Source organism: Polyodon spathula, chromosome 1, assembly GCF_017654505.1.
Source record: "Polyodon spathula isolate WHYD16114869_AA chromosome 1, ASM1765450v1, whole genome shotgun sequence".
Lineage (NCBI taxonomy): Eukaryota > Metazoa > Chordata > Actinopteri > Acipenseriformes > Polyodontidae > Polyodon > Polyodon spathula.
This window is the reverse complement of record NC_054534.1, coordinates 11686873-11704560: the sequence shown is the minus strand read 5'-3', so window position 1 is coordinate 11704560 and position 17688 is coordinate 11686873. Positions and strand designations below refer to the sequence as shown.

The 17688-nt window shown below is 37.9% G+C and overlaps 2 protein-coding genes across 4 annotated transcripts in view; both read right to left on the bottom strand.

Moving 5' to 3' along the window:
• LOC121314188 (NADH dehydrogenase [ubiquinone] iron-sulfur protein 4, mitochondrial-like) overlaps positions 1-6794 on the bottom strand; it is a 33366-nt gene extending 26572 nt beyond the window's left edge. Inside the window, exon 1 of the mRNA XM_041247200.1 lies at positions 6667-6794. Within this exon, the coding sequence (XP_041103134.1) occupies positions 6667-6749 (83 nt within the window). The 5' untranslated portion in view covers positions 6750-6794. The remainder of the gene's footprint in view (positions 1-6666) is intronic.
• Positions 6795-9847: 3053 nt separating this feature from the next.
• LOC121314167 (follistatin-A) lies at positions 9848-16681 on the bottom strand. 3 transcript variants are annotated; one of them, XM_041247172.1, is made up of 6 exons: positions 16367-16680; positions 14354-14545; positions 13780-13998; positions 13216-13440; positions 11985-12215; positions 9848-10875 (listed from the first exon to the last, which is right to left on the bottom strand). In XM_041247172.1, exons 1-6 carry the CDS (start codon positions 16449-16451, stop codon positions 10787-10789), a joined length of 1041 nt encoding a protein of 346 aa, XP_041103106.1. In that variant the 5' UTR covers positions 16452-16680; the 3' UTR covers positions 9848-10786. The 3 variants fall into 3 exon arrangements, with proteins under 3 accessions (XP_041103106.1, XP_041103115.1, XP_041103124.1); XM_041247181.1 differs by having other exon boundaries at positions 10792-10898; positions 16367-16681; XM_041247190.1 differs by having other exon boundaries at positions 10809-11107; positions 16367-16681.
• Positions 16682-17688: the final 1007 nt, after the last annotated feature.

Genomic DNA, 17688 nt, shown 5'->3' with positions numbered 1-17688 from the left:
GCTTTGAGGCAATTTATCACAAAAGGTGCTATGTAAGAAATCAAGATTGATTTATTGATAATCTAAACGTCCCCATAAAAATTAAGGTAGATCATATGCTGTAGTAATGAAAAAAGACAACAAGTCCACTTTTACCCAGTTCATTTGTGTTTTGATGGTGTGTTTATGTTAACTGTTGCAGGCCTACAGTATATGAGATCTAAAGATAATCAGAAGAACAGCACTACATCTTCTAATATATTTATATATTAACCACAAACTGCCATTGCCAAGGACCATGTTATTTTCTAAATGTATGCCTAGGTTCATTCTAGTAAAAGTAACATTTATATATTCAATTAAAATACAATGGAAGCTTTGAGTTACCAGAAGGCTACATTATTTGCTTTATAGATACGATATGACTCATGTTTATTTGAAATTCAAAACTGTCTTTTTACAGTAAAAAACTAATTAAACAAATGGTGCCACATGTTGTACTAATCAAAAATAATGCTTGATAATGGCACTTGTTTGCTTTTTTTCCTTTTCTTTTAGAAGAATTTGCATTTTTTCAACTATAACCTGGAGCCTTTCTAATTGGACCCAGTTATTTCCTAATTTAGAGGACTGTTTTAAAAAGTGATGTTTGATGTCAACATGCTTCACATGACTCGCAGGTGATAGCACATGTTCTAGTTATTCCAAGAGAACCTACAAAGAACTATGTTTAGACATGTTTTTAATTGTTTGTATATTATAATGACCAAGAAAAATACTATCCCACTAACTTTAAACAGCTGTATCTTGAGTTAGGAAGAAGATATCTTGAACAGTCTTGTGGCAAACATACTTCTTTAAGAAATATGTGTCACATAAAACAGGTCTTCCTGCAGGGAACATCATTGTCATTATCATCATATACTGTACAGTTAATGTGTTTATCAATAGACTGTTTTCTAAAGACACTAATCAAGATGCCAACATGGTAGCAATTCCCCAAACTGGTATGTACCATAAAACTTTAAATAAACTCCCCAGCGTTTATTTATAATATTTGCCAGTAGCCCCAGCGCCTATTGGAGACTGGGGACAAATGAGACTGTTTAATATGTAAGATCACTAACATATACTTCAGATGCAATCATGAAAAAGCTGTCTGCACACAACCTTATAGAAACGATATAAGAAAATTACAACATTCCAGCCATGTCATCAAAGGTTGTGTCAGTGGATAATAACAGTTTGTAATGAAATACAATAACAAAATATTATTAATTAATATTATTAATTAATAATAAAAACAGTAAAATCCACTAAAGACAGCACTGTAAATATCAGAACAAGTGTGTATTAAAGTAAACATTATTATATTTGTATAGTCTTTCAGCACAATACAAAACAGACATGGTTTTAAAATTAATAAAACCAATAAGTATAATCTTTATTAACGTATATTATATTTATTGTTCACCTCAAAACGTGTACATTGATAAGCACAGACAATCGATGAAAAATTAACCCGCAACGACTCTTCACTGCAAGACAACCCCATGAAATACTGTTAATACGAAAAATAAGTTCATACTGTTGGCCCACAACACACTCAAAAATGCTTCAAACTGTTTAAAGATTAACAATAAAATCAACACAAATGCATTTTGATCACAAAATCAAAGGTAAAGTGACTAATTTGTTTTTATAATATGTACATTGATAAGTAAGAATGCTGGAAAAGGAGAAAAATCTGAATATTCATTGAAAGACTCAAATGCACGGAATGCTGTTAATATACAAAAAAAATACAAATACACTAAACAACCCTGTTAATATCAGAAAACAAGTTTGGATTTTACTTACTTAAAGCACGGTCAAATAAGCTTTACAACTGGTTTTAAAATGAATAACATCATTAAAAAAATGTATCCATTAAGTGTACCTTTTAAAATAAATTATGTTCAGTTTTCTTATCATTCATCCGATCAGGGTCTCTTCAATGCTGTTGAAAAACAAATTGGTAAGCTCGCTGTACAGCCATGTGTGTGTACTGGCTGGAACATTCAATATGACACGCATTATATTATTATTCAAAACCCGGCGTTTAAGAGAGACCCGGCGTCTATTTTTTCTTATTTCCTAACAGCCCTGGCACTTAATAGAGACCAGGCGAGTATTTTAAGTTTTACGGTATGTTCATTCACTCAATTTAGTAGTTTTTAGTCATTTACTAGACCTGCATGTTATCCACAGGTCCAGTTTCATAAGTACATTAATACTGCCAGAGGTTAACACAATGTATGTTTACTACACAACTCTATTCCAAGCATTAGTGCTATTGTCTCTGAACAGCAGTAACTTAAAAGGTTGCATAATCTCAACATGGCAGCCATACAGGTGACCAGCACATTCAGAATGGAGGGTTTATAAAACCTGCAAATATGAAGTCACTCCCTCAAATGGTTTCTGTGGTATCAGGCTTTGACACTGTGGTGGCAGAAGGCAGTTTCTACAAACTAACTGGCACAAAATGGCTAAACTTACCTCTCCTGTCAAGGGGCAGAGGGATTCCCAAGTCTAGTTTAATGCATACTATAGGTATTTGGCAAGACAGATTGGGGAAGCTTGAGATCTGTCTGCTACTGCTAACATACTTAGTGGATAAACAGACAGCCTTAAAGTCCCCAGTGAGTGCTACTGATCCAGCACCTTTCAAGTGCACTTAATCTTTCACCAACATAAAAAGGCACAAAGACAGGTCTACTGCAGAAAGACCACCACAACGACTCCAAATGAATAACTCTTAAGTTTACTTAGAGGTAGAACCTTGCCACATGGCATTTTATGATCCAAGCAATAAACCTAAGCTACAAAAGCTATTAAAGGCAAAGGTGGATGGTGGTGCAAGAGTGGTTTTAATGAACCCTAATGTCAGGGTGCCTAATTCATGACAGGTGCAGGAATGTGCACAATCCCTGGGGGGGGGGGGTGATGCTATAAGGGCATCCCAGTCTACATCTTGACAATCCCCTTTCCCAGGCAGAAAAAGGGAGTAACAAACACAAACAAGTTATACACTTTAGAAAACTTGCTATTGACGGCTGCTGAGGGTAAACATGCAAGTGCTTCGTAGGCAGGGTTCTCCACAGGCATGGTAAATGCTTTCTGCAGTCACCAAAATGCATGCAGGAAATTGTTAAAGCTGTACTTGCCCATGCTTTAACTAGGCTACCATAGTATTATTATTCCTTTCAGTAAAAACATTTCATTGGTACAAAAAAAAATAACTAAAAACTGTCAATATATTAGCTATTTTTTATTTAGTAAAGAATGAAGCAAAACACGGAACGCCAGGAAAAGTGGGATCAGTGGTGCAAATATGCCTCAGCTCTGCAGTACAAGTTTAAGCCAGCACATGCTGTAAAGGTACGTGGAAGGATTATTCTAATTGCTGAGAATTTGTGTGGTAAAATGAAATGTTTAGCTTTCCATTTGTCTACTAGACTAATTATCCCAGAACACAGGAAATTTGTGGATCAGATATTTTCTCTTTGGCACAAGCTTACCTCTTACTAACACAGCTGGGTTCAAGCTTCTTCATTAGCTCAAACACATGCATTTCAGATTCTACTGTAGGTTGTTTTTATACAAAAGACCAGTAGAAATGTAAACATGAAACACACTAAATAATGTACTAGTTTATATTTTCCAAAGACATAAAACTTCAGCAAACAGGGTATACATCATATATATATAAAATATATATATATAAAATCTTGGGGGCCCTACTCTTGTGGTTTTGCACAATACTCTTATACAGATCTTGACATTAACAACCTGCAGCTTTCTCATTGCAGGGGAGCTGAAGAGCAGTCTAATCTCAATTAAACACCAGCCACAAGACATGAGAAAGTTTAGACAGACACAAATGAATACAAGCCAACTCTTCAACACATTACTGCCCAAACAATCTTTCTTATGTGTCAACAGGGGGCAGAGTGACACTGAAAAATATAGCAAGACACAAGGTTAAAGAAAGCTGTTACTAAGTTAATTAGAACAGTGCATGTTCAGTTAGCGTTCCCGTTTCCAGATTCTTCACACTGCATGTTTACATGGCACGTTACTCAACCTGTTTGACCTGACAAGATTCCACCATGGTGGGCAATATAGGCCTAAAGTCATATTTTCAAAGGGATATGATTCATTGTTAAGGGATGATGACAACTTCATTATGCCTGTTTGAAGCTTAACTTTTTTTTTACCCTGGCATAGTACTTAAACACAGCATGTCACCGATCTGTTGATACATTCTTCAACAAGTTTCATTTCTATTTTCTATATGAAGAGATTAACTCTTCTTGCACTAATTAAGTTTGCAAAGTGACAGCCCAACCAGAACAAACAAAATAGGTTCAGTGTCTCATATGGAAATAAGAGATACCATATATAAATTACAAAGGGGTAATCCCAAAACTTGGCCCAGTTAACTAGTGCCACTAACTTCTGCCACTTGAGTGTAGTTATTTGTGGAACATCTCTTTACAGGTCTCTAGTGTTTTGGATTTTAAAAACATCACTTCTCAAAGGTGCCTGTTTTTGGCAAACACAGGATTTGCCCAGTATATATTTGTAACTCTAAAGGTACTGTATTGCTATTCTTCCCAGGAAAGCCCTGACAGTACCATCGTTTTTTATTATTAATATTAGTGGGGAATATATAAATGTATAAAAATTAACTGGGTTGCTAAATGTATTTAACAATATTTGTGGCATCATCAGACCCTAACTATTAGTCAGTTTGGCGTGCATGACCCCATACTGCTTTATGAATATATGTTGTTAAGTTTCACAGGGATTCTGTAACTACTGGAAATCTAGTACCACATACTGCACGTGGTACTGGACATGCTGCAGTCAAGAACAAGCTGCAATATTAAGAAGGGGCATGCCAGGCAGTGCTCAGTGTGCCGGAGGCCGGGCGGTGCTCAATCACTGTACTTCACTGCAGAGTAGTATTCCTCATTTATCTATAAGAATACATCTTTATATCAAAAATTCTGATATCTTGATCTCCTGAACAAATACAAATGCTTGCTTGTTTTAACAGTTAAGAGTTAGGAGATTATACTCTAGTATAACTGGAATAAATTTGCAGCACTTACTGTATTAGTGATGATGAGCTTAGTAAAACTTTCTTATTTGAATGTCTTTGGGAGTCACAATTATGCAAACTAACAGCACATTAATTTATGTAGAACCATACTGAGCTATGCAAAAATTATTTTAACACTGGATAACTAGCAAAAAGCACATGTATTAAAGATGAGATGTCCTCAATAGATAAGGTGACGGTTGGCATAAAACAGAGTTGTAATTCATTTTTGTCTAGAACCAAAGAAAGACTTAGAGACACCTTTCCTTTCTGAGAATTAAGTTTCTAAAAATAGAACAGGCCATTTCCAGTCAATGCACAGTCTAGACTACTGGCTAGAAACGTTTACATCCTAAGTCTAATCATTTCGGATGTACAGTAGTGTTGGCCAGTGCAAAATGAATAGCTCAGCGACTGTAATCACAGTGTGACCTTCAAGCTTAACATTACACCAAGTGCCCGCAGTATTCTCCAGCTGTTTATAAACATGGCCCCAATTGACACAGTGTGATGCATCTCAACTGGGTTATTCGAAATGTGACTGGCTGATCTGTCCATTCTTAAAAAAAAATAAAGTGTTTTACTGTTTGCATTAGACTCGCCTACGAGCAAGTGTGTTTACTGCAACAGTCTCCCGAGGTTTACAATATGTTTTTCATTTTTTTTTTTTTTTTTTTTTTTCTAGTAATACTCATGACTTGTCTCAGGTACTTTATTCTTTAAACCAGTAAACTCACTTGTAGTTTTCCCAATTCATACTGGGTGTTAAGTTAAATAAGTAATCATCGGTTGGTTAGAAAACAAAGTCCCAGATTGGAAAGAGATATACAGCTGTAAAGTGCAGACACTGCAGCGCGTCAAGAATCACAGCTAGAGTAGTGCTGAAATTATTCGCAAAACACAACAGACAACATAACACAGCCTTCGTGTGTTGAGGAAGTCAGAGACACAATACATCCCAAAACCAAGCCTGGCATATTGCATTATATTGTTCCATTACAAATAATTTAAAAGTGTACTCACTGATACTTAAACAATTAATGCAATCGCTACTATTCACTTATGTTTTGTATTGCCTACTAGCGAAACTGCACGACGAGTTCCACTTCAAATGCATTATCATTTAGCTAGGCCATTTATCTGAATGTAATAGTAAATCTCACTTCTGTCACACTACTCTCCCAGTTAGAATGGCTAAACACAAATTGTACAGTATAAACCCCATCTCTCACATACCCTGCACAATGCTGTTTTTTTTTTTTTTTTTTTTTTTTTTTTTGTCGTCTTGAGGTCGTTAGAAGGACATTAAAATATGTTTACAGTTTTAGTTTTCCTGAAAGTCTTGGTGTCCTGACATTCATAATAATAAACAAAATGACCGATAAATAGCGTCTCAAAAAACAAAGCAACAGTCAATAAAGAAGACCTGAGAGAAATGACAACTCCTGCTCGCTGTACACCGTGTTCACGTTAATGTTAATGTTTTCAAAACGGCATTCATAACTGTTGAATGCCTACAAACGTTGAGTGTTTACCTGATCGGAATTAGTAATGATTTAGTCGCTGTATTCAGCAAAGAGGCCCGTTTCAAAACCAGCAGTGACATTGAAGACGCCATAGTTACAGCAGACGAACGAAGGCGACAACATCTACGGTAACTGGCAAGGTTCAAAAATAATTTTCAGGAACAGCCTGTGAAACACTGAATACCTTCTGGTTTGTTGTCTGAATGCCTTTTTCGAGATGAACACATTTCTTCATGCAGTGTAAAGTACAGCACAATCGCAATACTAAATCTAGCATCTGCATTTGCGTAAGAGGTGCCATGTGTAAAAGAAAAATAGTTAATATTTTAACATTTTTCCCAGATTTAACTTAAATCTTGTATTTTTTCCCCAGATTTATAAATGTTGTGAAAATAAACAAATATATTTTAAATGTGTACATTCAGATATAATTTATAAATCTAGTTACAAGATTTAACATTTAGCTAAATCTTAAATCTCTTAACAAGACTTAACATTTAGCTAAATAACTGGTCAGCTAAATCTAGAGTTTGTATGCAAATGAGCTCCGCCTGCTTTGTGCTTTGATTGGCTCTTGTAATGCTTAGATCTGCATATTTTGCAATTAGCATTGCAAGAGCCAATAAAATCGCATCAAGGCACAAAGCAGGCGGAGCTCATTTGCATACAAACGCCAGAAAAAGACCTGTTAAAATATTAACTATTTTTTACACATGGCACCCCATATTTGCATGTGATGGCAGTAGAATGCACTTCACAATTCACAAAGCTGACTGTTAGACCACTTCAACAAGTTTGGATAAACTCTTATGTTTAACACACTGTTACATTGCAATGTTTATGTTGTCCTGGTTCTTAATGTACAGTACACTGCACAACCTTGCTTTGAAAACAGTATATTTTCCTTCCAACTACAGACAAAAACATTACTGTAACTTTTACCACAGAGTTTGGATGAAGAAAAATAGGATCTGGGTATTACTGGTACATCACTGCATAAGACATCATTTTCATATCCTCTGAGGAGCCTACACTTTACAGCTCAGACGAGAATCACTTTCATTTCAGAGTCAATCACACATGGACGATGTACCCTTATCTGCTATGGTAAAGTTATTATCACTTCAAAAAGAAAATGTTTGACTGCATGGAGATTTTAAACTACGCTTGAAAAACGAGAAGTAACATTTATGCTTTACATTGTTAGGTCTGTGGATAACTCTCAGCTCTGCCGCTATTTACTGATGTGGTGGTCTGGTGACGTTCAATGCTATCACGATTAATTTGTGTTTATGTCAAAGTTTATTTTACAATGACATCCTCAATAAAAGGGGCAATTATTATTTTGAATGTTACGTATATAGCTTTAGCAACTGTTTGAAGTATGATTTTAGCCTATGTGAACCCTAAATAAAACCAGATTGCAATTCATTAGTAAGTCCCTGGAGTATATGGGAATATGGGTTCTTTATGCTAATGATCCCAGATCACACAATGCTGGTGGTCTGAAAGGATCTATAAAACTCACACATAAAGTGGGCCACTATAGAAGGGAAGAGATCTTCACTGTGCAGTCTCTAAACCCCACAATATGGACTTGACCTGTATCAACTATTTTCTTTAATGCCTGAATGTTCTCATTTCTCTTAGATATGGCAATAAATTCTGATTATCAAGTATTTTTATTAATTAATTTATTTATGAATTTATTTATTTATTACCAGAATTTTAATACAGATGTATTTAAGCATCTCCATGAGGGAGGGGGTATGAATTTATAAATCTGTTGCATTTACAATTGCTATTATCTCATAAACCATCCCAGCTTGCAACTCATGGAAACTTCTTGGACCAAATCTCATAGCATCCTTCTCTTTGACCTGTGGCCTAAGGGTTCTAACATATTAGGATCATGTGACTTTTTGCTTTCAGTCTATAAAGACCCAGTGTTTGGAGGGTTTGTCTTCACACACTGTACACAGCTGGATTCTATGATTCTCTTAGTGCAGTTCCACTGGGTATTGTACAAGAACAATCTCTTTTGTGACACTTCTTTTATGATGCTTCCAACCCGATTGAGGCAGTGACTTCATATTTGCAGAGTTATAGATGCTAAATGTGACCAATACATTAGCCTCTCATGGAATATTGCTGCCATATTAATGTTTGAAGGTCATGTGGCTTTCTGTCGCTAATTTCTAGTTATCGCTAAACAGCCTCACGCAGCGCTCGCCACGTCAGTCAAAGGGCGTGGCCGGGGCAGTGCCGGGAGGTCAGTCTGGCAGCTCCACCTGTCAATCTCCCCCTTTTTCCTTCTATTAACCTAGCACACTTTCTTCTCTTTGTCTCGTGTTTGTTTTTTGTCCTCCTCCTCTGCTCCTTTCTAAACTGTCCATACAGGGATCCCTCTGGGGAGGAAGTGGGTCTCACTCCCCCGACCGACTGGGTCGGCCACCTGCCCAAGTCACTGCCATCCCGGCGGTTCCTAGCCGGGCAGAGGGGACCCCCGGCTACATCTATACTTTCGCAGCTTATGCACTAGCCTCATGGAGGCCACAACCTGCTATCACTCTCCCTAGTTTCTTTTCTAGGCCCAAGCACATTTCTTGCCCCCTCTGCACTCACATGCTTCAAGCTTGCTACCCCTCAAGCCTTTCTTTACTCTCAAGCCCTCGTAGGCGCCTAGTGAATTGTAAAGTGACATGCCCTTTAATTTAAGTAAAGAAGCTACATTTCTTCCTGTGGTCTCAGGGTAGAGGTGTGATTGGAAGCACAGATCCTGTGGCGACAAGGATGCCACTCTAGCCAGTGTGTGCCCTTGCTGTATGCTGGCTCTGCCGGCAGCATGGGTTCTTTGTGCTAATGATCCCAGATCACACAATGCTGGTGGTCTGAAAGGATCTATAAAAGTCACACAAAGTGGGCCACTATAGAAGGGAAGAGATCTTCACTGTGCAGTCTCTAAATCCCACAACATGGACTTGACCTGTATCCACTATTTTCTTTAATGCCTGAACGTTCTCAAAAAGTCCACAACAAAGCATTAGGGAAAATTGCATTTTTTTATTGTTTCACTCACCATATCTGTACAAATACTATTATAACTTTTTATATACATTTGACATTTACATAAAAAAATACAAAACTATATATTTATAACTGAATTTGTATTTAACTTTTCATGGTTGAAAATAAAAATAAAAAAATGCATCAGCAACAACAATAAAAAAATGTCTTGCAAAAAAACAAAGAAAATAGAGAGAAAAGCTAATTGATGAAGTCTTATATAATGTTGATGCAGTACATTTCACATGAAGACACAGTGCATTGGCTAAACCAGTTTCTATGCAGTCGAATTCAATAATAAAAGACATATCCTAAACAAACTGTAAACTCCCCGACAGCCTGAGCATATTAATCTGGGGAGATATCTGCAATGCTGTTACATTGACTTCTGCATGTCCTGACATGTTCAGAACAAGTTAAGCACCATGCTGTTCTAGACTGTGTTCAAAGAAACAATGGTCTGTTTTCAAGAAAAGAAATCCTCTCAATGTAATGTCAATGTAGTGAACCACACACATGTGCAGAACCATTAGCAGAGGTCCTTTGGTCAGTAATAATGATTCCCTAGTTGTAAACAAAACCTGAAGCATTTTATGTACACGAATGCGTAGCAGATTTGCAATAAATAAACACACAGACTAGCATGCAGTGCTTTGAGAAATAAACACCTGTGCTACTGAAAGAAAATGCCAGGAATAAGCAGATTTGTACAGCCATAGGAATGCAATGTACAGCTTGCAGAAGAATTCTACTTTACATGGTAGCATACTACCGGTACCTCAAAATAAATAACACTGCTCTTTTTTGGACCAGTATATTTCCTCAAAATAAAAAAGAAAAGAAACAAGAACAAAACCCAAAAATTACAAAACAAAAACAAGGTATACAGTCAGCCAGACATTTTGAAATGTATAAATTATAAACCAAGACACTGTATAAATAAACATCTAGCAGACTCAACTATGTGTACTTCTTTCTTTTTGTGTGAAATAAATAAGTGTACACTTATTTACAGTATGGACAGGAGTCCTTGCCCTAGGGCTGCTCCCACAGTCCCACTGCTTTACCAGTCCAGTAATGGAGATATATGCAGAGAACTCATGTAGTCCTGGTCTTCGTCTTCCTCCTCTTCCTCCTGGTCTTCAGTAATGGCTATATGGGAGAATACACGGGAGCTGTTGTATAAATAAGGATCACAACAGCGCAGAAGCTCAGTGCATGTTTTCAAAGCCCTCTGGACAGCCACAATGTAGCCTTGTGTTTCTACAGGACTTGGCAGTCCGTGATGCTCTGTGGCATCTGCTGTTATGAAATGAGATTTACATAATCTAGAGAGTCGGAAGTGCAGACATAGAGAGATGCGAAGGTTCAATGGCTCAGATTCCTGAAAGCACACAGAACATGCTCTTGTTGTCTAGGTATACTGTATTTGAGTTTCCTTCCTTAGCAGTACTACTGCACACACTAACTGCAACAGGGCTGAGATGCAACCCCGGCCCATCCCCTTACTGTTTCTGCCAGTGCACACATGGGATAGGGGACGGGGGGCTGGCAGAAGTATTTCTACATGACGTTCAAAAAGACAACTGACAAAAGCAAAGCAGTAAAACATATAGGCCTCATAAATAATCCACATGCTCAGCTTGATAGTTTAAGATCAATTATTTACAGCAATAAATCTGCAGACATTTACTCATTTGTTTTAGTAGGAAAAAGAAGGCATATATTACAAGCCTTGCAAACTGTAAAAAGCAGCTCCTTGCAATAATAATAATATAATGAAATACACACACACACATACATAGAGGCTTATTTGTGAATTTGAAAAAAGACATTAGCACCAGATCATTACAAAATGATTGATTCCAGCCACCAGCAATACAATACAGGATTAAAGCAGAGGAGCATCATGATTCTAGTATTTCCAAGCTGTCAGTGTGGAGCCACAATGCTGTGTGCCTTGCTAGATTCAAACATTACCACTATTAAGCACATTTTCATGCTGGTACAATCACATCCACTTTTGGAATTCATATCTGAATTGCGCTAACTGGAAAGTTAGTCTTCCAATATCCTTGTTAGTTATGCAAAGGGAATTAGGAACCCAACAGCTCCCATGAGTTTTTGCTTCTATTTAGTTTGGCAGGAAATGCGTCATTATTAAAGCCAGCCGCATGCGACAAGAATTCCCATTCCCACTCCTTAAACTGCACGGGATTGCTGAGAGTACGGAAGTGTCTTTCACCTAAGGATTTACTTACAGTTGCAAGATCCTGAATGCTTCACTTCCAGCAGTATTCCCAGAGAGCAAGCTGCTTGTTTCATGGCACACTCGCTGGGGTAAGTGGTGTTATCACTGGCGCAGACTGCATCGTCTGATCTGCTCTCAGGACACACCTCATTACAGAGTGAACATCTCCCTCTGCTCATCCTCGCATCCCACAGACACTTCTTCCCACTGTGGCACTGGATATCCTCGCAGGACTTTGCTTCTGAAAAACACATGGGATTTATTCATTTATCCTGGCTATTCATTTTTTTTGGACAGTACAATGGTACCTGGTGGGTATTTAAGTACACAGTACTTGACATGCACACTGTGTCCTGTAATGTAATTTCACTGTACAGCCTGACAAATATCATAGTCTCCAACTGTCATTTCAGCCTGTTACTCAACCTTTACAAATTGAACCTGGACATTGTGTTGCATATAAAAACAATATTGAAGCTAAGTTAGGAAAGTAGGGTGCCCCTGAAGTGCAAAACACAACAACAAATTGAAAAACAAAATAGCAAATCAGAAAACACAACGACAAATTGGAAAACAAAATAATAAATTAAAACACACAACAAATTAGAAAACACAACATAAACTCTAAATCGGAAAGGGAGGGGAGAGAGGCAAAAGTGTACCAAGTGACTGATTGGAGGAACAACATGTCAATCACCACTGGGGAACTCTGGGCGGAAGCATTTGGAAACTAACTGTGGTAAATCACTTTTTTCTTGTTTGAATTTTGATAATGTTTTGTATTCGTTTATTTCACACTTGTCTGACTAATGTAAGGACTAATACAAACATTAAAATTCGAACAAGAAAAAGTGTCTTACCACGGTTAGTTTGCAAGTGTTTCCGCCCAGAGTTCCGCTGCGGTGACTGACATGTTGTTCCTCCAATCGTGGTACACTTTTGCCTCTCTCTCCTCCTTGTCCGGTTTGTCGTTGTGTTTTCTGATTTGCTATTTTGTTTTCTAATTTGTTATTTTGTTTTCTAATTTGTTGTTTTGTTTTCTAATTTGCTGTGTCTTGCACTTCAGCGCCACCGTAGGAAAGCCATTCAAATGCACCAGCAAACATAGAAATATGAACCCAGAAATAACGTACTAGTAAAATGACAGCTTCTAAAATAAGTAGTGGTTTGGGAGAGGCAAATTGGGTTCATTCATGATACACAGAAACCGTGGTAAACATTATTAAAAAAGATACACTTACTTATACACTTTCCCTCGTACGCCACTCCTATCGACCTGCCTAACAGACAGGTAGCCCTCCTCAGGTGGCACGCACTTGAGTAAATAATTCCGTCGTTTCCGCACAGGTACTGTTCAGGTAAAGTTGGCTCTGGGCAAATCCGATTGCACGTTACACAGTAGGCATTATTTGTCTGGTCCACTACACAAGTGGAGCTGCCCGGACAGAGAACATCCCGGCAGGTTTCTGAAAGTAACAAAAATAGAGATATAAGCAACTGCACTTGTTTTATTTACCTTAAATCTATACCAGGTTTTATGTTGACAGCAGTGACCATTGTAGCCTACTTTGTAACTTCATACTTCAACAAGCGAACTGTGGCCATGCCAAGCGGGAAACGGGTTTCTTTACTTTGTATCTTGGATGTTAATGTATTTACCAGAATCAAACAGCAAAACGATCGTCATCATAACAAACATTTATTAGATGGTTGGTTTAATAAATTTCAACTCAAGCCAACAAAAGAAAACTGCTGCAGTGTTGATCAACAACGCAAGTATAAACTTGGAGAAAACGTACACTTACTTTTGCATTTGCCCTGGTATTGTACTTCAAGGTCTGGGTGCCCTTTGCATCTGGCCTTCAGCAAGGCGCACTCGTCTTTGTAGGTCTTCCCATCGGATCCACACACAGGCCCCTTCCAAGTAACGTTTGAACAGTCGGGGGCGCAGGCGCAACGAGGTTTGTTCCTCTTGTTCATTTTGCATCTTTTGCCTAAACCGCAGTCTACGTTGTCGCAGGTTTCTGTTTTTAAAAAAAAGCAATCCAACAGTTTGATTTTTTTTTTTTTCAATGCAATGGCTGGTAGAAGGTGACGTAAACACACGAGCACATAAGCCCGATATACGCTCCTTGCAAAAGAGCCGGCTCTTTTGTACATATTGGTGCTATGCTTTAGTGCGAGAGATCCCAGGTTCACTCCTGCCCTCCGTCTGTGTGTGTGTGGATTGTCTCGTCTATGTGATGCGCCTGTCTGCGTTAACTGAGATCGCCACAATATATATGTATATATTCAGTTGTTATCATTAACAAATGCATCACATACCAAACACTTGCATTTCAATAAAAAAAAAGAAAAAAGATGAAAGCAGCAGCTTACCTTTACACGGTGTACAGTGTGGGGCTCCACCATTGAAGATCATCCACCTAAAAAGCGTACTATTCGGCACGTCTTCCTCGGTCCATGAAGTTCCCAGCCTCCCGCTTCCGCAACATTCTTCCCGGCTGAGCCCGGTCATATAGAGAACCTGGCACCTTCCGTTTTTGCCCTGTTGTAGCCAGCAATTACCAGCTGCAAAATAAATAAATAAATAAATAAAGGAGTCGTATTAATGTGTGTAGCCAGTGCCCCAGACAAAACACGTGCAGTCTGTATTGGCTTATGCTAGATTGTTTACCCTCGGTATTATGTCTGAATTTGTAACGTGATGAAACTGTTTCAACACTTGAGACCCCAGTACAATAATCTTTCAACAGCCGGTCCCACAGCCCTGTAAACGCGCTGCTCGCGTGCATGTGAAAATACTTTCCCTGCAGGAGGCAGCAGGTCGCCAAAGCACTGCTGGATGCCAAGTGTTTTATACACAGAAGAAGAGCTGGCTACATTTAGCGAAAAGGAGGTGGTTAGCTTTTAATTCATTTTAAATTGAATTCACAAACTAAACGAATTAGTACACCAAGTCAACAACCCGGTGTAATGCCGTATGAAACACATGTCCTTAACACCGTAGTGTAAAATAATAATAATAATAATAATAATAATAATAATAATAATAAATAACACACTCAGAGAGTCATTACCAATAAATACAGTGGCTGTAAAGTGTTATTCATTTGAACAATGTAAGTAGTATAGGGTAGGCTACAGAGTTGGTTTTTAAAAGATGCTTTTCTTTGTTATCTCTGATGTGTAAGCAGCCGAGAAAGCAAAAAGCAGTCTGGTTTATCGCAATTCTTGAGAAGATGAACTTCTGCGCACCAATGCATACATGCTAGTCCAGCGACACAGGCATTTCAAGGACTGGATTTCCCGAGTAACGCAATGTTTATATTTACTTTGCAGTGTTTCTGGAGAATTCACTGACCTGTTTGAGTCACAGTTACATTTGTGTCCAAAAGTAAGGGGCGATTCTTCCTAACGCTGCCTACTACAACCCGTATTGCGACTTTGCAAGTTCAGTGGTAACTCATTAATGTACAGATACAATGCTGCGCTATTTATGATTCGCTATTTGCTATGAGAGACCTGAACAGAAAACCCATGTACACAATGAGCCTCAAAAAAGCGGGTTATTAAAAAAGTTAAACACTGGAATATGGCTGCTGGTATAATGTCTGGCACAGAATCCACAAGACAGACAATCACGTGTTGTGTGTCCAGCACTCATTAATTGCACTATATTACTGTTGTCCTCGAGCTAATACCCCGGCATGCAATTGTATCCCCCGCTCTAAGGCGTGTAAACGATCAATGCATTTAATCCAGACCCCTCGAAAGTTTGTGTCAGTCTTTAATCAGCAGCATTCGCAGTGCCAATGTTTTGTTGATAAAATGAACGGGATTCAGAGTTATAGCATCGAGGTAGTAGTTTCTACTGATAATGTAATAGATTTAAAGTAAAAACAAGCATCCAGGAATTGCAGCTAACAAACTTTTAAAATAAATTAGCGCGGCATTACATTATAATACATATTATTATGAATTATTAATGAGTCATTCGTTGATATAATACATATACAGTATACTTAACAAATAAATAAAAGATACCCGTCTTGATACGATGCTAAACATATATTTCAAAAGTAGCCATCATTAATCCGACCTCTGAACTGCAGGTACTACACAGTCCCGTTAGGTCTTTGAAGGCAAACTGTCATTCTGCTCGTAGCACTTCATCTGAAGTTAAAAAGCTATAACATATTGAACACGTAAATGAAAGGTATACAGCTATATACTGTGTGTGTGTGTGTGTGTGTGTGTGTGTGTGTGTGTGTGTGTGTGTGTGTGTGTGTATATATATATATATATATATATATATATATATATATATATATATATATATATATATATATATATATATATATATATATATATGAGCGCGTCCAGACTTACCCTGTGCTCTGTGATCTTCCATACAATGAAAAAGCCAGATAAATAACAAAAGCATGCCTGTGCGGAGCTGGTGTTGTTTCAGCATCCTTAGCGCGGTGCAGGCAAAGGGAACTGGAGCACAGATATCGGCAGTGGAAAAAGCAATCTGCTTACGAGCGCTGTGTTCAATGAATGTCACTGTGTGAATGCAGCCTCTCTTTTTAAATCATAAGGGGTCTCGGGCAGACTGTCTGTGGTGGGCGGTCTTCTAATCGGTGGGGGTGGGGAAAAGATTTAAAAAAAACAACAACAAAGGTTCTTTCAATCCAAATCAGGTGACATTTCCAGCCGAAACTTTCTCTCAAAATAATATACTAGGAAACTATATTCAGGGCACGGTCTGCGGTGTGGGTGTCTGATTCGGTGGAACCAGTGAAAACACTCCCCAATAAAAGTCTACGATTTTTCTATATTTATCTTGATAAGATGTTACACTTAGTAAATGCGTGATGCACACCTACCCAAGATCAGTCGATTGCGGACCATTTGATGCGCGCACGCGTTAATTCTGCCTCTTAACCATTGACAAAAATGTTCGCCACAGGCTATCTTACCTCGAGTTAACAACGCGCGCCATGTTACTTTTTTATTTTAAGAAAAAGCAATTTAAGAGTGGCAGACAAGAGATGATATGTGTTATAAACTACAAAGTCCAGAAGTGCAATAATTCATGGAGAAACACAGTTAAATGTATTGATTCCACGAGAAACACTTTATAATTGTAACCCTTTCCAAACACATCTATAAAATGAAGGGATATCTATTGTTTAAGTACCCCTGTATATTTGTTTACTGCACTACAGTATTTCCCAAGCCAGTAAGTGAACGTGTCTTTCAAATGTCAATGCAATTGCATTAGCCTGCTGTAAGCGGTCTCGCCTTGGGTTCGCGGATTGCAACGCCGAGCGGCATCACATTACTGTGTTTCATTATGAAGCAGGTTTATTAAGAGTGGTCTGGGTTTTATTTACACAATGTAGGCGAGCGTTCATTCTTTACAACATACTTGGCAACGTGTGATGAAAACGAGTGGGCGGCGTTTTTTCATACATAATTCTATTGATCCGGTGTTGTTTACTGAAATATCTCCTTAAATACCCTACCTTCCTAACCGAATGCGCAGGTTCTAAATGCTATATCAGTATTTAAAAATAATAATAATAATAGTAATAATAATAATAATAATAATAATAATATAATATACATACATACATACATACATACATACATACAAATTGTTCTACTTTGGCAGGTCTCGTCAAATCGTGGCTTTAATACTCTCC